The 25,139-nt window shown below is 41.6% G+C and overlaps 1 protein-coding gene across 1 annotated transcript; it reads right to left on the reverse strand.

Annotated features, from left to right (window-relative positions):
• Window positions 1-441: 441 nt before the first annotated feature.
• LOC139381880 (phosphatidylinositol 4-kinase type 2-alpha-like) lies at window positions 442-12,606 on the reverse strand. The gene is made up of 9 exons (XM_071125714.1): window positions 12,139-12,606; window positions 6,183-6,383; window positions 5,600-5,731; window positions 4,944-5,097; window positions 4,727-4,788; window positions 4,499-4,598; window positions 4,274-4,407; window positions 2,426-2,485; window positions 442-2,220 (listed from the first exon to the last, which is right to left on the reverse strand). Exons 1-9 carry the CDS (start codon window positions 12,460-12,462, stop codon window positions 2,059-2,061), a joined length of 1,329 nt encoding a protein of 442 aa, XP_070981815.1. The 5' UTR covers window positions 12,463-12,606; the 3' UTR covers window positions 442-2,058.
• Window positions 12,607-25,139: the final 12,533 nt, after the last annotated feature.

A 25,139-nucleotide genomic window follows, 5' to 3' on the forward strand; every position in this document is an offset into this window, starting at 1 on the left:
GAGGACAGCTCATAATAATGGCTGGAATGAAGTGAATGAGATGGTATTAAGCACTTGCGATCCATGAGTTTGATAGCATTCCATTAATTCCGTTCCAGCCATTACTATGAGCCCGTCCTCCCCAATTAAGGTGCCACCAACCTCCTGTGCGCTGAACTGACTCATGATAAATGGTTTATTCTGTGGACATTGAAATGATTTTGCAGAACATTTTAAAGATCGACATTCCTTTCAAGTTTTAATAAAAAAACAAAACCAAGTCTGTCATCCAATTCTCCGCCCTCTTTGGATTTGAAAGCATATGATTGGTGTGGATTGAGTTTCCACCATTGTTAAATCCATGTGATGAAGTGTGCAAGTGCATACTACTTGCACAATTTGGGAGAAGGGTAGAAAATCAGGATGCAGCCTACAAGACAAGAAAAGTACAAGAGACCCTGATAATGCAATAGTACAATTCTTTATGTATTTCATTCTGTAATACATTACATACAATTTGTACAGTGCATTGTCAATACAATACATTAGTAGAACAGTTTGGTTGCTACAGCAGGAAATATCAATTAAAAAAAACAAATACAAAAAATGTCAACGTAACAAAGACTAAATGAGATGTAGGGAAACAAGCAATACAGGCAATGTGCGTGTTTGAGACCGACTACATTGCAGTCCTCCCCTAGGTGGTGCCACAGGGCTGCCAGCACATGCCAATAACACAACAGGTACTGTTGCCTGGGTTATGTTCAGTAGGCATGAAATGGAAGAAAAGTGCCAGAAAAGGAGTGAAATTAGAAGGATCTGGCTTATTTTAATTTCTGTTTTTCTGTTTTTTCTGCTACAGTGTACCCTAATGAACATGGCTCAGTTCAGTCTGCAGTTCAAACCTAATCGACTGCAACGTGAGTACCACCTATAACCTGGCCCTAAAGTCAGCCTGGTTAACCCAGACTTAACACTGAAGTGTTGACAATGGTGAATGCAGTGTTCAGTCTGGTCCAACCAGGCTACTGCAGTCAGGTTCTTCTGTATCAAAGAAAGAGACTCATTAAAATAAGGCCACAAACGCTGAATGTCTGACCACAGCATTCATACACCACAGGGTTGCAAAATTATTGTAACTTTAGGTTTTTCAAGTTGAAAGAATCCCGGAATCAGAAGGACATAAGCAGGGAATCCGTAATTCTCCAACCAGGATTTCTGGAAAATCTAGGATTTTGGGAAAGTTACTGGAATTTTGCAAACCAAATGTCAGGACACTTGACTTCTTATCTGCTTGCTAGCTACAAGCCATGGTAATGCCGTACTTCCATAAGAGATGCTACTAAATCTGTAACTTGGTAAGGAAAATGAAGAGTTGGGGCTGAAATGTTTAGCCTTAGATAAAAACTTTTTCTGTGCACTTGGATGGATTTGATTGGACTACCACATTTTGTACATTATGTCACTGAAGGAGAATGCTACCATAGAACCATCAATTGGGAACCTCTACTATAGTTGGAGCCTTTAACAGTTTTTGGTCTCTATAATCATATTTCAGCCAGCTACCAGTGTAGGGCTACCCAACTGTCTTAATATACCATACTTCTCTTCTTTTTCTTTTTTCCTCCCCATTCTGAATATTGACACTAGACAAACTAATCTCTTTACTCAATGTAACTCCTCCATCTCTCTTTCTCCACCCTCCCATCTTTCTGGTGAATGTCTGTAGTTAAAGCACAACTGTGAATGTGATGGATTCCAGGGAAAGTGTAAACATACCTGGCTTCCTATTGGCTATGGAGCGGGAGAGGGGAAGAGCTTTACAGGCTAATGAAACAGGACTACGGCAGAGGTTTTTGGACTAAGCTCTTCTCCTCCTCTTTCTCTCCTTTTATAACCTTCTACTTGGCCTTTGTCTCTCTACTCTTCAGTCTCTCAATCTGGTTCATTCCTCCTATCAATTCTCCCTTTCTCATCTTCCTCCCCCCCTCTTCCTGATCCTACCATATTCATTCTTCCTCCCTCCTGAGTCTCCTTCACTCCCCCTCTTGCCTCCTCTTCTACTTGGCCTCCTCTCCTCTACCACCAGGTAAAGAAGGGTTTCCTGCTCTGGAAGCTCTGTGTGTAGGACTCACTGTTGGCTCTTTGTGGTGCTCTGGCTGTCTCCACTATGACTGGGGGCATCTGAACTAGGTGTAGCGGGGTCCTACTCTCCTTCAAGGCCTGGCTCAGGTTCAGGATCTGGTGGTAGAGACATACAGAGTTTCAGCATAGGTTTACACAGACAGACTTACATAATCAAGTTCTGGTGACAGAAACATACAGAGCTTCAGCACAACTTAGCATACACACATGCCCACACGTACAATTTCACACACTCAGGGTAACAGTCTGACAATATAAAGACAAATACTGACACTGTCCAGGTATATCTCCAACAACTCACCTGTCCCCTCATCACAGCTATCTGTTTGTGAAACTGCCCTCTGTCAAAACCTGGATCCTTCTGTAGGATACACACAACAACTTCAATAACGCTGGCATGATTCATTCAGTGCTGTGAGGATGACAGAATAGAGTAAAATATAAAACTTTGTTGTGACGTTAAAAGGCCATAAAAAAAACCTTGGTCCCAGATACAATGGGGCAAAAAAGTATTTAGTCAGCCACCAATTGTGCAAGTTCTCCCACTTAAAAAGATGAGGCCTGTAATTATCATTATAGGTACACTTCAACTATGACAGACAAAATTAGAAGAAAAAAAATCCATAAAATCACAGTGTAGGATTTTTAATGAATTTATTTGCAAATTATGGTGGAAAATAAGTATTTGGTCAATAACAAAAGTTTCTCAATACTTTGTATATACCCTTTGTTGGCAATGACAGAGGTCAAACGTTTTCTGTAAGTCTTCACAAGATTTTCACACACTGTTGCTGGTATTTTGGCCCATTCCTCCATGCAGATCTCCTCTAGAGAAGTGATGTTTTGGGGCTGTTGCTGGGCAACACGGACTTTCAACTCCCTCCAAAGATTTTCTATGGGGTTGAGATCTGGAGACTGGCTAGGCCACTCCAGGACCTTGAAATGCTTCTTACGAAGCCACTCCTTCATTGCCCGGGCAGTGTGTTTGGGATCATTGTCATGCTGAAAGACCCAGCCACGTTTCATATTCAATGCCCTTGCTGATGGAAGGAGGTTTTCACTCAAAATCTCACGATACTTGGCCCCATTCATTCTTTCCTTTACACGGATCAGTCGTCCTGGTCCCTTTGCAGAAAAACAGCCCCAAAGCATGATGTTTCCACCCCCATGCGTCACAGTAGGTATGGTGTTCTTTGGATGCAACTCCAACTGTCCTCCAAACACAACGAGTTGAGTTTTTACCAAAAAGTTATATTTTGGTTTCATCTGACCATATGGCATTCTCCCAATCTTCTTCTGGATCATCCAAATGCTCTCAGACAGGCCTGGACATGAACTGGCTTAAGCAGGGGGAAACGTCTGGCACTGCAGGATTTGAGTCCCTGGTGGCGTAGTGTGTTACTGATGGTAGGCTTTGTTACTTTGGTCCCAGCTCTCTGCAGGTCATTCACTAGGTCCCCCCGTGTGGTTCTGGGATTTTTGCTCACCGTTCTTGTGATCATTTTGACCCCACGGGGTGAGATCTTGCGTGGAGCCCCAGATTGAGGGAGATTATCAGTGTTCTTGTATGTCTTCCATTTCCTAATAATTGCTCCCACAGTTGATTTCTTCAAACCAAGCTGCTTACCTATTGCAGATTCAGTCTTCCCAGCCTGGTGCAGGTCTACAATTTTGTTTCTGGTGTCCTTTGACAGATCTTTGGTCTTGGCCATAGTGGAGTTTGGAGTGTGACTGTTTGAGGACAGGTGTCTTTTATACTGATAACAAGTTCAAACAGGTGCCATTAATACAGGTAATGAGTGGAGGACAGAGTAGCCTCTTAAAGAAGAAGTTACAGGTCTATGAGAGACAGAAATCTTGCTTGTTTGTAGGTGACCAAATGCCTATTTTCCACCATAATTTGCAAATAAATTCATTAAAAATCCTACAATATGATTTACTGGATTTTTTTTCTCATTTTGTCTGTCATAGTTGAAGTGTACCTATGATGAAAATTACAGGCCTCTCTCATCTTTGTAAATGGGAGAACTTGCACAATTGGTGGCTGACTAAATACTTTTTTGCCCCAATGTATGTTTGTGTTGTCCATAGGAATTGGTAGAACCGCACAAACAGATCTGTGACCAGGCAAATTAAACCCCATGCTAACCTTAAAGAGTTCGTAGAGGTCTTCCTCCAGGTCTTTGATGAAGTTGGGGTCAGCCAGTTTGGGCAGAACCAAGTCCCTAATCTCCTGAGAGAAAGGAACCTTAGCCTGGGACAGCCACACCCAGTAGAATGGATCTACACAGAGGAGGAATAAAGTAGTTTTGTGTGTGAGTGTGTGTGTGAGAGAGAGTGTGTGAGAGAGTGAGAGAGTGAGTGAGAGACTCACAGGCTCTCCAGGAGTCAGGGTGTTTGATTGGGAAGGCCAAGCCATTGTCTATGGCTGCCAGTCTGATGATAGGCTCCTTTACCACCACCCAGTCTGTGTCCTACACAAACAGACAGAAGGATATGAATGTGACGTTCTAGTTTACCATTTAAAAAAATATATTTCCTATAAAAGTAATGCGGCAGATTAAATCTCTAGGTTTAAATAATGTTTTATACGTCTACTCACCCGTTTCCCTTCCGTGTCCATTGAACAGTCATATTTTAACAGCCAGTTGTCGTTCCCCCGATCTGCAAGCATCAACAGCATCATCATTAAACAACAATAAATCAAATTCAGTCATACATCCTCCCCACCACAAACACACACGCCTTTGTTCCTGATGATGAAATACAGAACCACCAGTTCCTCTGTGCACGCACACGCAAATCACACAAACACACACCTGTGTTCCTGATTATGTAATCGAGGACCACCAGTCTCTCAAACTGAAGTTGCAGCTGCCGATTGGTGTTCTCTGGAAGAGGCTCCACCTCAAACCGTCTCAGCCAATAGTCTGCATCTTTGTAGCCCCCCACAAACAACTGGAATGATCCCACCTGAGTCATGTGTGAAATGTATTATGTATAGGCATTATTCTAAGACATTATAAAGGATCATACATGCTTATAAGAAGTTTTAAATTATTACACCTGCAGGGTTTAAGTGTTACAATAGTATTTACTTTCAGGGCAGTGTTCTTCAACTCTGGTCCTAGGGACCCATGGAGGGTGCAGGCTTTTTTTTCTAGTCCAGCACTAACACACCTGATTCAATTAGCCGTTGAGCCGTTGATTGGTTGAATTAGTCAACACTACATGAGGCATGAAGTGCTGTCTAAACTTTAAAGCAGAGACAGAAATCACCCTATCACATGGTCGTGTTCATTAAAACACTGTAGCAAAACATTTCTAAACATTGTACAATGGAAAACTAAATTAGTGTTTCTTATTGGACAAGTTCAGGTAGTACTTTACTGTTTCGGACTGCTTTCTCCAGTTTCATGCCTAATGAACAGGACCCAGTTGTAGGTTCTGAACCCTAGACAGAAGTTGTACCTACCTTAGGAGGGAGGCCTATTCTGTGGAAGCGCTGTCCCACTTTGGGAACTTTCTCCAGAGCTAGCCTCTTTCCCCGAGACTTGACTCGGTCTATAGCATTGTAGTTAAACGTATCACTGGCCAGGTACACTACCTAGAAAAGAGAGAGAGAGAGAGAGAGAAAGAGATGGTGGTGAGAGGGAGGTGGTAGAGATAAGAGTCAGAGAAATCAGTCAATTATCAGTGCATACCCTTGTGTGTGTGTGTGTGTGTCTGCTAGAACTGGGCGATATGGACAAAAATCCATATCACAATAAATTGCCTGAATTATCAAGATAACGATACATTGAACGATACTTATGAAATGAATAAGCACCAGTTACTTGTTTATATTACCCTTAAAACTATTCCTACTACTTTGAATGGTATTATTGTCCTGTGAGCAATAACCCATATGAGCAAACCTAGGCATACTTCATTTCAAACTTTACATTCCTCTAGTCAAGGCTACTTGACTATGTTATCATTGATAAATTGTTGGTTTGTTCGGTGTAGATAATTGTCGGTTTATCATCCCAGCTCTGTCTGCCTGTAACCCTTCTTACCTTGGTCCGGGGCACGATATTGAGCTCTAGTTTTTGGTCGACCAGACTGGCCCCGGCCTCAGACAGATAGCCCTGGTTCAGGACCAGACAGTCCCGTCCGAAGCAACAGGGACAACACAACTTCTGGAGCCACTTGGTCCACTTTGGGTTCAGCTGACCGTACGGCTCCTCAGTCTTAGGCTTGAACACACCAATGACCTTCTACACACAGACAGATTATTATTACTGGTATTTGTTACACGCAATTAATATTATTTTATTTGTAGCGTAAGAGAGAGAGAGAGAGAGTGTAAAACACGCCTAACATTATCCTATAGCTATGAAAAATTAGATTTTTTTGCACAATAAAATACAATCTTATCTGAAACCACACTACAGTTTTACAGCAGTACAAAGTTGGACAGAGCACAGTGGCTCACTCATCTACTATTTTTAGATTAACCCAAATCTTCACGACAATCTAATGTTGGTTCAGGCACACTATTACTGTGTACAAAGACTGCTCAGGAGGATCATATGATAAACAAAGCATTTGCTTGATAGAAACCTAGGTATCAAAATACTGCCTGTGCTTCACTGATTACCTGAGGCCTGCTGATGACCCAGAGTATCAAACAGACACTGATCTTAAGATTTTTTTTTGCATTTTCTCTGTAAATGGTTAAGTTTACGGTGAAGGAATGAAAATCTGACCCTTGATCTGTGCCTACAGGCAATGTCTACCATGTCATTCTTCTAACCATGACTCAGTCCCCTCAGTCCTTAAAACATAAAATGTGAGTGGTGATGTCAGAGGAAGTGACATCACACAACATCTGCCATCAGAGGGTGATTCATGGTACAACAGAACCTGCAGGCTGGGGCTAACGAGCTGGAATGAGAATGGTTTCGCAACCCATTAAAGTCAATCAGACTAACTTAAGATTCCTCACATGATTGACTGTGGAAGGAGAAGCACAGGAGGCTAAGTACAGAGACTGTGGCTAGCTTTTTAGTCTATGGGCACGTTCCAGGTAGTCTTAAATGTAGTCTCGCTGTCTGTGTCAGATGATCCGATCTCACAACACCTGGATAAGTGTTAAGGCGTGGTTCCAGAGATGCTAAACTATTAGACAAAGAGTAAATTCCCTCTTGGGCCGAGGGTGACATTGATTTGTGTAGCAGCAGGCAGAGCTACCTCAACACGAAAAAGTGTCAGTCCGTCTCACCTCCACTTCATATGGGTGATTCCTCATGAACAAGATTTAATCCATAGAATGGTCCTTTGGAGGAAGGATTGTTGACATATATATCTTAAAGCATAACTGAGAATTAAATAATTGAAGTTGGAGTTTTGGCAGATTTGGAAATCACAGTTGGGTCACCTGCTACAGTCCTCCCTTCCACAAGCATATTGTTATGTTCCGCTCATAATGTTGTTTTTTCTATTTCTTTTGTCTGGTAGTCAAAGCAGGACTGAAAACAGTCTGGACAACCCCTCCCTCTCACTCTTTCCAGTTACTGTCACTTCTCCCGGCTCATACTGGCACCTACCACCTTTCCATTTACTATACTGAACAAAAATATAAATGCAACCATTTCAAAGTTTGACTGAATTACAGTTCATACGAAAATCAGTCTAGACAAATAGATTCCTTGTACATATATTTGTATGGTTTGTTAAACTTGGGAATCAATGTTTATTGTTTGGCATACATTTTAAAAAGTAAGAAATCTGAGTTAAAGCGCAAATCCGTTAACGTTCCATGACTATTTAAGTTGACATTCGACAGAGGGTGGACTGGCGGTCATCTTTGTGGTAGTAATTATAGGTAAACATGTTTAATTCATTTTTTTTTTTTATGTCAATGGTGTACTAGCTAAATTTCAGTCTTCTGAAGGGGTAGGTCCAGTCTATGAAATCTATATTTCTATGATTGAATACAGGGTTGGTGTCATTTCAGTAGCATGCTGTCTCAACCGATGGCGGGCACAACACAAAAACCTCAGATGATGTGAAATAGAGTCTGAGCTACAGCATATGCGAATATGGAAGAAACGTTACGTGTTTTTAGATCATTGAAGGTTTAAAAATGACATTGTGATTTGAAACTTTTTTTTCAAGAAATAACTTTTGTTGACAACACTGTTGTATGTGGACACCAAAAGTATGTGGACACCTGCTCGTCGAACATCTCATCCTAAAATCATGGGCATTAATACAGAGTTGGTCTCCCCTTTGCTGCGATAACAGTCTCCACCCTTCTGGAAAGGCTTTCCACTGGATGTTGGAACAATGCTACGGGGACTTGCATCCATTCAGCCACAAGAGCTTCAGTGAGGTTGGGCACTGTTGTTGGGCAATTAGCCCTGGCTCGCAGTCGACATTCCAATTCATCCCAAAGGTTTTCGATGGGGTTGAAGTCAAGGCTCTGTGCAGGCCAGTCAATTTCTTCCACAACAATATCGACAAATCATTTCTCTATGGACCTCTCAGTGCACGGGGGCATTGTCATGCTGAAACAGGAAACGGGCCTTCCAAACTGTTGCCACAAAGTTGGAAGCACGGAATTGTCTAGAATATCAATGTATGCTGTAGTGTTAATATTTTCCTTCACTGAAATTAAGGGGCCAGGCCCGAACCATGAAAAACAGCCCCAGACCATTATTCCTCCTCCACCAAACTTTACAGTTGGCACTATGCAGTCGGGCAGGTAGCATTCGCCAAACCCAAATTCCTCTGTCTGACTGCCAGATGGTGAAGCGTGAGTCATCACTCCAGAGAACACGTTTCCACTGCTCCAGAGTACAATGGCGACAAGCTTTACACATTTGATGAACTAACTTGTTGGAAAGGTTGCATCCTTTGATGGTGCCACGTTGAAAGTCACTGAGCTCTTCAGTAAGGCCATTCTACTGCTAATGTTTGTCTATGGAGACTGCATGGCTGTGTGTTCAATTTTATACACCTGTCAGCAAAGGGTGTGGCTGAAATAGCCAAATCTACTCATTTGAAGGGGTGTCCACATACGCTACATGGCCAAAAGTATGTCTCATGCTATGGTGGGGTATGCAAAATGGGTCAACTTTAATGTTTTGGCATTCAGGCCCAAACAATAACTTTCTAACTACTTCTTCCATTGGAAAACATGCATGGAAAGTTCTGTCTAAATAAATAAAAAATGCTGTCAAAAAGTAATTGAATTCCAATGGATTTACCCAGAGGAAACATTAATGTTAAAGGACGCCTGGATAAATGCAAAAATGTCAGAAATATTCCAAATGATTTATTTCTCAATTATACTGTAAAATACAACTGTCAATAATCCTTCCTCGGATTACATTTTGTGAAAATCCCCCAAAAGAATCATGGTATTGTTTTGTCCCATGACTGCAGTAAAGACACCCTGGAACGCAGCCTATGTAACCTTGGCTGAGACAGTGCCTGGATAGAAGGTTATATCTGTTGCCTTTAATAGTTCACTGGTCCATAGGAGAGTAACAGAACTGTGTTAATTGAGCATGTGGAGAGGAGAGAGAGAGAGAGGCTAGGAAATGGAAATGAAGTGGCCATCTTCAGAGAGTGTGAGGATGCTTATTACTAGGCATACCTCTGGAGAGAAAATGGAGACGTCTACCTTTAGCCATTCAGATTGCTAATACATGACCTCTCCTGAGTTACGACATCTTCACACAGATAGTTGCCTACATGGTACCCAAACACACAGAGTAAGCTAAATTGATTTTCTATGGATTCAAAAAAAGACTGACAGGTCTAGGGTTGATCTCACTTACATGTGAACAATGCATAGAATGTCTGTACAATTCTCTCCCAGCCTGCTTCATTTAAAAAGGAACTAACAAGCTGTATAACAGGATATCTCAACCTTTTCGATACAGGAATGGCAGCAAATTACAATTGTTTTAGGCCTGAGAACTGATAGTGACAGCTAATCTCAGAGACTGGGCCTGTGTGCACTTTGCACCACACTTGAGTTAGAAGTTGCCCAAAGGCACATCTAGGATCTTACAATGTCTCTATCCTTAGACCAGTGTCTGGGGGCAACTTCTTTCTATTCTATGCATTATGCAGGGCTGGCAGCCCACAGATTTGTTTTTCCTAGCCTGACTGCCAATGACCCTGGGCTTTGAGATGCCGCCTTGTCACACCCCCAGCCTAGCATGGTTGAACTACACTGAACAAAAATATAAAATGCAACAAGAAACAAAGATTTTACAGTTCCAGTTCATATGAAGAAATCAGTCAATGTAAATACATTAATCAGGCCCTAATCTATGGATTTCACATGACTGGGAATGCAGATATGCGTTGGTTGGTCACAGATACCTTAAAAAAAAGATAGGGGTAAGGATTAGGAAACCAGTCAGTATCTGGTGTGACCATTTGCCTCATGCAGCGCGACATCTCCTTCTCGTAGAGTTGATCAGGCTGTTGATTGTGGCCTGTGGAATGTTGTCCCACTCCTTTTCAATTGCTGTGTGAAGTTGCTGGATATTGGTGGGAAATGGAACACACTGGAGTACACGTTGATCCAGAGCATCCCAAACATGCTCTGCGGGTAACATGTCTAGTGAGTATGCAGGCCATGAAAGAACTGGTACTTTTTCAGCATCCAGCAATTGTGTACAGTGACATGGGGCTCTGCATTGTCATGCTGAAACATGAGGTGATGAATGGCACGACAATGGGCCTCAGAATCTCATCACGGTATCTCTGTGCATTCAAATTACCATCGATAAAATGCAATTGTGTTAATTGTCTGTAGCTTATTCCTGCTCATACCATAACACCACCACCACTGTTCACAACGTTGACATCAGGAAACCACTCGCCCACACAACGTCATGCATATGCTATCTGCCCAGTACAGTTGAAACCAGGATTTATCGGTGAAGATCACACTTCTCAAGATACGATGTTGAACTGCAGACCCTGATGAGGACGACGAGCACACGGATGATCTTCCCCGAGACTGTTTCTGACAGTTTGTGCAGAAACTCTTTGATTGTGCACAGCCAGTTCCATCAGCTGTCTGGGTGGCTGGTCTCAGACGATCCCGCAGGTAAAGATGCTGGATGTGGAGGTCCTGGGATGGCGTGGTTACACGTGGTCTGTGTTTGTGGGGCCAGGTGGACGTACTGCCAAATTCTCTAAAATGACACATTGAAGGCGGCTTATGGTAGAGAAATCAACATTAAATTCTGGCAACAGCTCTGGTGGACATAACTGCAGTCAGCATGCCAATTGCACACTCCCTCAAAACTTGAGACATCTGTGGCGTTGTGTGACAAAACTGCAGTTTAGAGTGGCCTTTTATTGTCCCCAGCACAAAGTGCACCGGTGTAATGATCATGCTGTTGAATCAGCTTCTTGATATGCCACACCTGTCAGGTGGATGGATTATCTTGGCAAAGGAGAAATACTCACTAACAGAGATGTTGTGCACAAATATGTTTACATGAGAAAATTTTACATTTCTGTGGTATTTTTCAGCTCATAAAACATGGGAACACTTTACATCACGAGATATATATATATATATATATATATATATATGTTCAGTATATATACACCAATCTACTATACGACAAGGTCTACCATGGCTAGACACAAGCCACAGTGTGAAAAATGCTCACCTCAACTCAAAAATCAACACTGCAGATACATGCTGGAACTCAATACAGAACATGATGACATCACTGCACAGTCAGGGCTAGAATCAGCAACAGCAGGTTGCCAGAGCAGACAGACAGTAAGCAAAATCATGTGATGTTGTTGCTGCATGAAACTGAATTATATGATTTACTTGAAAACAAAGGACATTTTCAAACATGAGAGATGGCATCCTCTCCCTATTCGTCTCCCTCCCTGTTTATCGGACTGTATTTTTTTACATCTCTCCCTCTGCCCCTCTAGAAATAAAGACCATAGTAGCTAGAAGCTTGTCTGTCTCACCCCTTGAGAGTCTTTGACGAAGTAGCTACCACTGGATCCTTGGCAGATCCTCTCTGGAAATATTTCTTCTTCTATGGCTTGTTCTGCTTTCCTCACGATCTCCCTAAACTCCGGGTCGTCCGGAAACTCATTCCTGTGTGGATCCCGCGGCGAATTCCCTCTGTCCCGGTCCAGAAGCGGCTGTCTCTCACGGCTGCGTCCCGGGCTCCCAGCCGACACTCGCACAACAGAACCCGGCGTTCTCGGATTGGTGGCTTCGCTCTGGCAGTAGTTGTAATCTATGGAGTCCTGGAGAGGGGAGACGAGGGGGCTCGTTTCGTCCATCCCAAAGTGGGATGTGGGGTATAACAAGCGTCGGCGAATGGACAGATAAGAGCCAGGACGAGGGACTCAGACGAGTTATTTCTACGCTGTTGTCTCAACGCTGCTGATTCTGGCCTACCGCAAGCTTTCAAACAAAACAGTGTCGTCTTTCCGCGTAAAAACACGCCCACTTGGAATAGAGACTCGCGATTGGCGCTTTCCCTGCCCAACCTCCTAGATGTCTAATGCTGCATTTATAAGCAAGTGAGAAGGTGGCAATTGCCAGTTTTGAAGGCTTAAATACCAGTTGGATGCATTCACTTGTTATCAACTCGTTATGAAACGCTGCGTCAACCATAAACTGCAAGTGCAGCTTTCATGCTTGTAAACAAAGCGTTCAAAAACCATAATAATATATTTTTATAAATAATGTTTTGTAGTTGCAATTAACTGCCGAAAATGCTGTTATGAGGTCATTTCCTTAGTAGTTGACCTCAGAGGTCAGCATGTGTGAGAGGTTAGAGCTCAGGTTTGACCCCTCCACTAGTAATTGCCAGTTGGAGGGGAGTTCAAATGGATTTATCCCAGTTGTATGTGGTTATGGACCAACTATGTTGAAATGTGGTTGGGAGGGGGGAATCGGGTAATACTGAACTTTTACAGCCTCTGAAAACTGATCAGGGTTGTGGTAAAAATACTATCTTGCTGTAGCTGTTGGTTTGAGTTAAGGCTATTGTGGTGGAGTGACCATTCAAACACAGATGGTGGTTAGCAGTTCAAATGGCAATTATCTGGTTTATTATTTCAGTTTAATTGTTGAAGATAATGATGACAAGGTTCAGGATGTAAGGATTGATGGTTAACTAGGAAACAAAAACATACATGTTAGTGATTTCATATAAATCAAGTGCAGATCCACAAATATACTCATGAATCTCAATAATATTACATTGAAAAAACCTTAGGCTACAGGTTTAAACATGAGTAAAAGAAAAGCATGAAGAAAATGTTCTTTAATTGGTAATATAAAATAAGAAATAAAAACAAACTTGGTCATAAACATCAAAAATACACAAAGGGAAGGTTTACAAGAGAAAAAGTTTCTTGTAACAAAACACTTGCAAACTGAAACAGTGAGGTCTGGCACACTGATTAGTGACTGGTGGGGGTATTTAAAGGTGGTGAAGGAGCTTGAGCCCCATCTCTGCTGGAGGGGACAGGCGATGGTGGTTGGTGATAGGGTGAGGGGACTGTTTGTATTTATTATTGATCCCTATTAGCTGCTGCTAAAACGTTACAATACATTAACAGATTTCACAACGTATTAAGTGTGTACCCTCAGGCCCCTAAACTACTACCACATTTCTACAACACAAAATCCATGTGTACGTGTGTGTATAGTGCATATGTTATTGTGTGTTTGTATGCACGTATCGTGCCCTCTTCATGACTGAGTGTACATTTATTTACATTAGATGGCGCATTAAGTATATATATATAAACTGTGCAAACAGATCACTGTACAAACAGACTGCGTTAGATACTAATAGAGCCGTTTGGTGTGTGTGTTGCCCATAGTTGTCCCAGTGTCGTGTATCTGTTGAAGTCCGGGTGGCTTATGAGTTGTAAAGTAGTGATTCAATTTCTAGTACTTGGATAATGATACAGCTATATGGAAATTTGACAAATAGACATGTTTCTGTCTCTCGTGTTTCAGAACCGGGTAGACTCGGTCATTATTTATTTCTCGAGCGAGGACAAAGAGGCAGCCGATTGAATTTTGAGGACATATTAGCAGACCAAGCAATAATTCTCGGTCCCCTGCGTTTTCAGTAGTGTGGGTAGGGCACAGGCATATCTTTATCCTAAAATTACTGCGAGTTCCGGTAACTTAGGGCTAGCAAAGAAAATCGCTGAGAAAGGGTTGAATGTAAGACGTTTCTAGTAAAACCGTTCCCTTGTTTAAGGGGTTCCTATGTTATGCTTGAAAGTGTACAAAGTAGGACTCACTTGCACGAGATGCTAGAACTAACAAGTTGAGCAGCCATTTTGTTTTTCCTGTTTCATGTTGAAATTCCTCCGTCTTGGGCGACGGAAGTCCCGCCCTCTGTATTTCTGTTTGATTTCAACTAAAGTTAAAATTGCCTAACAAATCTTTTCAGGTGGATCTTTTAGATAATATCCAAAGTGATTGGTTTCTACATTAACCTAGATCAACAATGCTGTCAGGTTAATTAAAGTTGAATTCCCAAATAGCCTATACAGGTTTGATTTATCATTAACACTGATTAATCAATTACATTTGTGTTTGCAAGCATTAATCCAACTCCTACATTACTGACCAGTATTGATGAAAGTCCCCCCTTCGCGGGAATCCCATGTGGTTTCAGCCCTCAGAGATAAGTGATCCCTGGTGTAACAGAATGGATTAAAAATATATACAGTGCTTTGCGAAAGTATTCGGCCCCCTTGAACTTTGCGACCTTTTGCCACATTTCAGGCTTCAAACATAAAGATATAAAACTGTATTTTTTTGTGAAGAATCAACAACAAGTGGGACACAATCATGAAGTGGAATGACATTTATTGGATATTTCAAACTTGTTTAACAAATCAAAAACTGAAAAATTGGGCGTGCAAAATTATTCAGCCCCTTTACTTTCAGTGCAGCAAACTCTCTCCAGAAGTTCAGTGAGGATCTCTGAATGATCCAATGTTGACCTAAATGACTAATGATGATAAATACAATCCACCTGTGTGTAATCAAGTCTCCGTATAAATGCACCTGCACTGTGATAGTCTCAGAGGTCCGTTAAAAGCGCAGAGAGCATCATGAAGAACAAGGAACACACCAGGCAGGCCCGAGATACTGTTGTGAAGAAGTTTAAAGCCGGATTTGGATACAAAAAGATTTCCCAAGCTTTAAACATCCCAAGGAGCACTGTGCAAGCGATAATATTGAAATGGAAGGAGTATCAGACCACTGCAAATCTACCAAGACCTGGCCATCCCTCTAAACTTTCAGCTCATACAAGGAGAAGACTGATCAGAGATGCAGCCAAGAGGCCCATGATCACTCTGGATGAACTGCAGAGATCTACAGCTGAGGTGGGAGACTCTGTCCATAGGACAACAATCAGTCGTATATTGCACAAATCTGGCCTTTATGGAAGAGTGGCAAGAAGAAAGCCATGTCTTAAAGATATCCATAAAAAGTGTTGTTTAAAGTTTGCCACAAGCCACCTGGGAGACACACCAAACATGTGGAAGAAGGTGCTCTGGTCAGATGAAACCAAAATTGAACTTTTTGGCAACAATGCAAGACGTTATGTTTGGCGTAAAAGCAACACAGCTCCTCACCCTGAACCTACCATCCCCACTGTCAAACATGGTGGTGGCAGCATCATGGTTTGGGCCTGCTTTTCTTCAGCAGGGACAGGGAAGATGGTTAAAATTGATGGGAAGATGGATGGAGCCAAATACAGGACCATTCTGGAAGAAAACCTGATGGAGTCTGCAAAAGACCTGAGACTGGGATGGAGATTTGTCTTCCAACAATACAATGATCCAAAACATAAAGCAAAATCTACAATGGAATGGTTCAAAAATAAACATATCCAGGTGTTAGAATGGCCAAGTCAAAGTCCAGACCTGAATCCAATCGAGAATCTGTGGAAAGAACTGAAAACTGCTGTTCACAAATGCTCTCCATCCAACCTCACTGAGCTCGAGCTGTTTTGCAAGGAGGAATGGGAAAACATTTCAGTCTCTCGATGTGCAAAAATGATAGAGACATACCCCAAGCGACTTACAGCTGTAATCGCAGCAAAAGGTGGCGCTACAAAGTATTAACTTAAGGGGGCTGAATAATTTTGCACGCCCAATTTTTCAGTTTTTGATTTGTTAAAAAAGTTTGAAATATCCAATAAATGTCGTTCCACTTCATGATTGTGTCCCACTTGTTGTTGATTCTTCACAAAAAAATACAGTTTTATATCTTTATGTTTGAAGCCTGAAATGTGGCAAAAGGTCGCAAAGTTCAAGGGGGCCGAATACTTTCGCAATGCACTGTAGCTTCCAATACTCTACTCAGCAAACTGGATGCAGTTTATCACAGTGCCATCCGTTTTGTTACTAAAGCACCTTATACCACCCACCACTGCGACCTGTATGCTATAGTCGGCTGGTCCTCGCTACATATTCGTCGCCAGACCCACTGGCTCCAGGTCATCTACAAGTTCATGCTAGGTAAAGCTCTGCCTTATCTCAGTTCACTGGTCACGATGGCAACACCCACCTGTAGCACGAACTCCAGCAGGTGTATCTCACTGACCATCCCTAAAGCCAACACCTCATTTGGCCCCCTTTCCTTCCAGTTCTCTGCTGCCTGTGACTGGAACGAATTGCAAAAATCGCTGAAGTTGGAGACTTTTATCTCCCTCACCAACTTTAAACATCTGCTATCTGAGCAGCTAACCGATCGCTGCAGCTGTACATAGTCCATCGTTAAATAGCCCACCCAATTTACCTACCTCATCCCCATACTGTTTTTATTTATTTACTTTTCTGCTCTTTTGCACACCAGTATCTCTACCTGCACATGACCATTTCATAATTTATCACTGTTAATCTGCTAAATTGTAATTATTCCCTACCTCCTCATGCCTTTTGCACACAATGTATATAGACTCTTTTTTTTCTACTGTGTTATTGACTTGTTTATTGTTTACTCCATGTATAACTTTGTGTTGTTGTCTGTTCACACTGCTATGCTTTATCTTGGCCAGGTCACAGTTGTAAATGAGAACTTGTTCTCAACTAGCCTACCTGGTTAAATAAAGGTGAAATAAAAAATAAATAAAAAATACGATGGCTCATTCATCACAAAACCAACTGATATTGCCAACTACTTTCATTGTTTTTTCATTGGCAAGATTAGCAAATTTAGCAACAAATGCTGACACTACACATCTAAGTATTTCTGAACAAATTATGAAAGACAAGCATTGTAATTTTGAATTCCATAAAGTAAGTGTGGAAGAGGTGAAAAAATATTGTTGCCTATCAACAATAACAAGCCACCTGGGTCTGACAACTTGGATGGAAAATTACTGAGGATAATAGTGGACGATATTGCCATTCCTATTTGCCACATATTCCATTTAAGTCCACTAGAAAGTGTGTGCCCTTAGGCCTGTTGGGAAGCTAAAGTTATTCCCCTACCTAAGGATAGTAAAGCCCCCTTTACTGGCTCAAATAGCCGACCAATCAGCCTGTTACCGACCCTTTGTAAACTTTTGAAAAAAATGTGTTTGACCAGATACAATGCTATTTTACAGGAAACAAATTGACAACAGACTTTCAGCATGCTTATAGGGAAGGACATTCAACAACCACATCACTTACACAAATGATTGATGATTTGCTGAGAGAAACTGATGATAAAAAGATTGTGGGGGCTGTTAGACTTCAGTGCGGCTTTTGACATTAGCGATCATAGTCTGTTGCTGTAAAAACGTATGTGTTATGGCTTTACACCCCCCTGCTATACTGTGGATAAAGAGTTATCTGTTTAACCTGTTGGATCTCTGGGGGCGCTATTTCATTTTTGGATAAAAAACGTTCCCGTTTTAAGCGCGATATTTTGTCACGAAAAGATGCTCGACTATGCATATTCTTGACCGTTTTGGAAAGAAAACACTCTGAAGTTTCAGAATCTGCAAAGATTTTGTCTGTAAGTGCCCCAGAACTCATTCTACAGGCGAAACCAAGATGATGCATCACCCAGGAATTAGCAGAATTTCTGAAGCTCTGTTTTCCATTGTCTCCTTATATGGCTGTGATTGCGCAAGGAATGAGCCTACACTTTCTGTCGTTCGCCCAAGGTCTTAGCAGCATTGTGACGTATTTGTAGGCATATCATTGGAAGATTGACCATAAGAGACTACATTTTCCAAGTGTCCGCCTGGTGTCCTGCGTCGAATTCGGTGCGCAATTGCCAGCTGCTTCCACTTTACCATTTGATTCAGGGGAGAAAGCATGTGTCCAAGAACGATGTATCAATGAAGAGATATGTGAAAAACACCTTGATGATTGATTCTAAACAGCGTTTGCCATGTTTTCAGTCGATATTATGGAGTTAATTTGGAAAAAAGTTCGCGTTTTGAGGACTGAATTTTCGTTTTTTTTTTAGTAGCCAAATGTGATGTATAAAACGGAGCTATTTCTAATACACAAAGAATCTTTTTGGAAAAACTGAGCATCTGCTATCCAACTGAGAGTATCCTCATTGAAAACATCAGAAGTTCTTCAAAGGTAAATGATTTTATTTGAAGGCTTTTATGTTTTTGTTGAAATGTTGCGTGCTGGATGCTAACGCTAATGCTAACGCTAAATCCTTTGTTTGCTAGCTACTGTTACACAAATTATTGTTTTCCTATGGTTGAGAAGCATATTTTGAAAATCTGAGATGACAGTTTTGTTTACAAAAGGCTAAGCTTGCGAGATGGCATATTTATTTCATTTCATTTGCGATTTTCATGAATAGTTAACGTTGCGTTATGGTAATGAGCTTGAGTCTGTATTCCTGATACCGGATCCGGTATGGGGAGTTCCAAGAGGTTAACATAACACAGAGGGGGTTCTTTAATGGAATCCTCTCCAACAATCAGGAATTCCCCAGGGCAGCTGTCTAGGCCCCTTACTTTTTTCAAACTTTACTAACGACATGCCACAAGCTTTAAGTAAAGCCAGAGTGTCTATGTGTGCGGATGACTAAACAGGATACACTTCAACTACCACAGTGACTGAAATGACTGCAACACTTAACAAATAGTTTCAGAACAGGTGGCAAGGAATCAGTTAATCCTAAATATTAAAAAATAACGAAAAGCATTGTATTTGGGACATATCATTCACTAAACCCCAAATATCAACAAAATCTTGTAATAAATAATGTGTTAATTGAGCAAGTTGAGAAAACTAAACTGCTTGGAGTAACCCTGGATTATAAACTGTCATGGTCAAAACGTATTGATACAACAGTAGCTAGGATGGGGAGGTCTGTCCATAATAAAGTGTTGCTCTACATTCTTAACAGCACTATCAACAAGGCAAATCCTACAGGCCCTAGTTTTGTCGCAACTGGACTACTGTTCAGTTGTGTGATCAGGTGCCACAAACTGGAAAATTGCAATTGGCTCAGAACAGGGCAGCACGGCTGGCCCTTGGATGCACAAAGAATAGAACATGAATAATATGCATGCCAATCTCTCCTGGCTCAAAGTGGAGGAGAGATTGACTTCATCATTACTTATATTTGTGAAAGGTATTGACATGTTGAATGCACTGAGCTGTTTGTTTGAACTACTGGTACACAGCTTGGAAACAGATGCATACCCACAAGACATGCCACCAGAGGTCTCAAAAGTCCTCCAGAACAGACAATGGGAGGCGCACAGTACCACATAGGGCCACGACTACATGGAACTCTATTCCACATCAAGTAAACTCATGCAAGCAGTAAAATTTGATTTTTAAAAAATTATAAAAACACACCTTATGTAACAGCGGGGACTGTGAAGCAATACAAACATACAGTGGGGCAAAAAAGTATTTAGTCAACCACCAATTGTGCAAGTTCTCCCACTTAAAAAGATGAGAGAGGCCTGTAATTTTCATCATATGTACACTTCAACTATGACAGACAAAATGAGGGGGAAAAATCCAGAAAATCACATTGTAGGATTTTTTTGAATTTATTTGCAAATTATGGTGGAAAATAAGTATTTAGTCACCTACAAACAAGCAAGATTTCTGGCTCTCACAGACCTGTAACTTCTTCTTTGAGAGGCTCCCCTGTCCTCCACTCGTTACCTGTATTAATGGCACCTGTTTGAACTTGTTATCAGTATAAAAGACACCTGTCCACAACCTCAAACAGTCACACTCCAAACTCCACTATGGCCAAGACCAAAGAGCTGTCAAAGGACACCAGAAACAAAATTGTAGACCTGCACCAGGCTGGGAAGACTGAATCTGCAATAGGTAAGCAGCTTGGTTTGAAGAAATCAACTGTGGGAGCAATTATTAGGAAATGGAAGATATACAAGACGACTGATAATCTCTCTCGATCTGGGGCTCCACGCAAGATCTCACCCCGTGGGGTCAAAATGATCACAAGAACGGTGAGCAAAAATCCCAGAACCACAGGTGAATGACCTGCAGAGAGCTGGGACCAAAGTAACAAAGCCTACCATCAGTAACACACTACGCCGCCAGGGACTCAAATCCTGCAGTGCCAGACGTGTCCCCCTGCTTAAGCCAGTACATGTCCAGGCCCGTCTGAAGTTTTCTAGAGAGCATTTGGATGATCCAGAAGAAGATTGGGAGAATGTCATATGGTCAGATGAAACCAAAATATAACTTTTTGGTAAAAACTCAACTCGTCGTGTTTGGAGGACAAAGAATGCTGAGTTGCATCCAAATAACACCATACCTACTGTGAAGCATGGGGGTGGAAACATCATGCTTTGGGGCTGTTTTTCTACAAAGGGACCAGGACGACTGATCCGTGTAAAGGAAAGAATGAATGGGGCCAAGTAACGTGAGATTTTGAGTGAAAACCTCCTTCCATCAGCAAGGGCATTGAAGATGAAACGTGGCTGGGTCTTTCAGCATAACAATGATCCCAAACACACCCGGGCCCGGGCAACGAACGAGTGGCTTCGTAAGAAGCATTTCAAGGTCCTGGAGTGGCCTAGCCAGTCTCCAGATCTCAACCCCATAGAAAATCTTTGGAGGGAGTTGAAAGTCTGTGTTGCCCAGCAACAGCCCCAAAACATCACTGCTCTAGAGGAGATCTGCATGGAGGAATGGGCCAAAATACCAGCAACAGTGTGTGAAAACCTTGTGAAGACTTACAGAAAACGTTTGACCTCTGTCATTGCCAACAAAGGGTATATAACAAAGTATTGAGATAAACTTTTGTTATTGACCAAATACTTATTTTCCACCATAATTTGCAAATAAATTCATTAAAAATCCTACAATGTGATTTTCTGGATTTTCTTTCTCATTTTGTCTGTCATAGTTGAAGTGTACCTATGATGAAAATTACAGGCCTCTCTCATCTTTTTAAGTGGGAGTACTTGCACAATTGGTGGCTGACTAAATACTTTTTTGCCCCACTGTAGCCACACACACATCAAATCAAACTCTATTTGTCACATGCCCCAAAAACAACAAGTGTAGACCTTACCGTGAAATGCTTACTTACAAGCCCTTAAGCAACAAGAAGAGTTAAGAAAATATTCAACAAATAAACTAAAGTAAAAAATAAAATAAAATAATAAAAAGTAACACAATAATGAGGCTATATACATGGGGTACCGGTTAGTTGAGGTAATTTGTACATGTAGGTAGGGGTGAGGTGACTATGCATAGATAATAAACGGCGAGTAGTAGCAGTGTACAAAACAAATGGAGGGGGGGTCAATGTAATAGTCTGGTGGCCATTTTATTAAATGTTCAGCAGTCTTATGGCTTGGGGGTAGAAGCAGTTAAGAAGCCTTTTGGTCCTAGACTTGAAAGCGGCAGCTCTAGCCTTTACCTCGATTCAGATGTTTCCTATAATCCAAGGCTTCTGGTTGGGATATGTACTGTTGTGTCTGGACTATAGTCAAATATGAAGACCGTTATTTTTTCAAATCAATTCTCTTGGTGTAATTATTATTACCAATTAAACTAATAACGTAAACTTTAATTAACTAGGAAGTCAGGGCACCATGAAAAAAATGTTTATAGAGTCTCTATTACCCGAATTGACTCTTCAGATATTTTCATATCTTATCGAGTACAGTCTTCTATTAATGATTATTAATCTTTACCTTCTGTTAGTCTCATTCCAAACGTAAAATTATTGGTTATCTGCACGAACCCTAGCATAAATTATGAATCAGCGAAATACAAATTGCCTTAATTATTTATTTACTAACTAACTTAGTCAATCACAGAAATACATAACAAACAAACAGTAGATATTGGTTACTAACACAATGCATTGATAACATGATAGAAAAGTCCCTAGTGGGCTAAGCTGATATGACGGCTTGGTAGACAAAGGAAAGGGGTGGCAACTGAGAAAGAGCGGGAGAATAAAATGGGTAACTACACTCATAGAAATTGCTAATACTTCACATGAACGATTGCTCATTCAAAAATAAAATGCAATTTACATATTTACGAGTGTATGTCTTGCTGTCTCTCTCTGTGGTCGCTGGTCCATCTGCTGGAGAGAGTAGACAGAAAAGTCTCTGGTTGCGTTTCTCTAGAAGATAAAAGTTGTAGGTGGTTAGGATGGATACTTCAGAGCACCATTCAGGAATGTTCTTAGATAGGTGTTTTCGGCGGTTGTCAGTATTTTTGTCCAAGGTTTACGTCATTTCTAGCAGCAGACTAGTAATTCGTCATCTAGAATTTCTCACTTATTCTGTAGTGATCGATAGTCTCAGATGGTCCACATGGTATTGTCTTCTGGTCTTGTAGTTTTAAACCATTTCACACGTAGCTTCATCTGCATGTTTTCTAGTCTTAGAAATTCAACCGTTTGCAACCTTAGTTTACACCGTGGTTTGCGTGGTCTGGTGTGAATTGCGTCACGAGTGGGTTTTATACACTTCAGAGAAAATGGCGGTCCCATGATGCCGTAATGTCCATTGCGTGGCCATTGAAATGGTTAACTTTATATGAAAATCCCAAACCCTCATTTAGAAGGTTAACATCACATTACATCTTTTCACAAATAGTTTCATGTTTAATCACATATGTTTCACAATATTTAGATGTAAACCTGTACACTTTAAGAGATACCGTTATGTGTGTTTCCTGTCCTTCATGAGATCACCAAATGAAACACACTCATCATAACTGTCCCCTAAGTGTCCATTGACCATTTCCACATTCAAAAGTAGAGATATTGTTTAATTCTCCCATTTTGGGGATTTGGAGTTTGGCCAAGAGATGTTATTTGTTCTCTTAGACTCTCTCAATACTGCATGGCAGTTTCTACCAGGTATTTATGACCTGTCGTAAAGTCATAAAACTGTGGAGAGAGAGCGGGGGGGGGGGCTGCTATGATCCTTACCCCAGGGCACATCATGACAGTCCCCCTCTGGTGGGTTGAATCTTGTGATTATCCTGCAGGTTGCAAACTAACAAAACAATTATGACCACGTGATGTCCTGGTTGGGGATCATTGTTGCGGTCCCCACTCTGGTGGTTGACATTGGTAGGCTCTCTGAAAGCGGAGCAATCCAACACAAGGATGGGCAGTGGATGTCCGGTTGGTGATCCCTGTTGTAGTCCCCCTCTAGTGGTTTACCTTGGACTGACGCCATTAGTGTCATTGTAAGGGGTGACAGTCCCCACAAAGCGGAGATGTATCCTCAGAAGCAGAGTACACTCTGCTCATCAATGTTCTTCTTGCTGAGATGGCCGCAGTGCTTGCGGAAGTGTCCGAAGGGCAAGAGAAGTTCATCTCAATTACAGTATTGCACGACTTCAACGAGGAGGGAAGTTGGTAATTCACAGATACAGCTGGCTCAAAATCATGAAAAGAATGGTCAATCGGGTTTTCTGATGGAATGTGTCGAGATATCGTAATATGTCCTTGGATAGGATTCTGCACCAAGAGGTTTCAAAATGTATTTTTCCCTCGGGGTGCTTTCGACAGATACCCCTCGTGGAAGACTGCATTGCAGCTAGCGTTAGGGGAGGACAGTGTGGTCAGTGGAGAAGGCACTGGGACCTGTGACCATACATGGTTGGTTTTTCAATCAGATTCGAGGTTAGTAACATACACAGGGTGAACGAGCGTTACGTCCTGGAAGTGTTTCAGCATGACTCTCACTGTGAGAGGCGCAGTAGTCTGAGTGAAACCTCAAAGTGTAATGTCACATCGTTCCACTTTTAACCAACGTTTAGTTGGCTTCAAAGCCCTTTTGAGATCATCAAAAAATGTTTGAGAGATGAGTGATGTTGTCGCGCCCGAATCAATTAGTGCATGGTAAGTTAAGCAGTCCTCCAGGACTGTTTCCAGGTACGGCCATTTAGAGTCGCGTTTAGTGGACATATTCCCCACGGTGGAGTGGTAGTGCCATTCCTGTTCAAGGTGAAAGCAGATCGACTTTTCGGATTTTGAGTGGGCTTGGCATTAATGAAGCTTTTGGCCTTTTTCTTCGCAACCTTTCTATCAGAGTCTATAGACAAAGTCGGTGGGCTTGTTTCTTGATCAAGCGGGCCCTGGATAGGGTCTTGAGTGAGAGCGGGAGAAATTAGATTTTTAACTTCCTTGCTAAGGGTGTTAATTCCTGCCGACCTGGTGTCCGGCAATTTCCTGTCTAGTTCTTGTGACTTTTCTTTTACTCTTTACTCAAATTGTTCTCGCTTAGGTTCTTCACCTAGTGGAACTTCCAGAGAACATTGGTCTACGTTTTGATCGTCCTTCAACCCTTTGTTACCCTTGTGCTCTAACACTTTTTGTGGGTTGGGTGCAGGAACGTAGCGAACAGGTCGATTGTAACGGTAGTTGTTTCGATGGCGAAGTACTTTACAGTTATTTCGACTGCGGTGGTTATTGGATTCATGGTTTTGTGGTAGAAACCGTTCTTGTGCGTCATCTCTCAACGCTCCAATACCTG

This window comes from Oncorhynchus clarkii, chromosome 23 (assembly GCF_045791955.1).
Source record: "Oncorhynchus clarkii lewisi isolate Uvic-CL-2024 chromosome 23, UVic_Ocla_1.0, whole genome shotgun sequence".
NCBI lineage: Eukaryota > Metazoa > Chordata > Actinopteri > Salmoniformes > Salmonidae > Oncorhynchus > Oncorhynchus clarkii.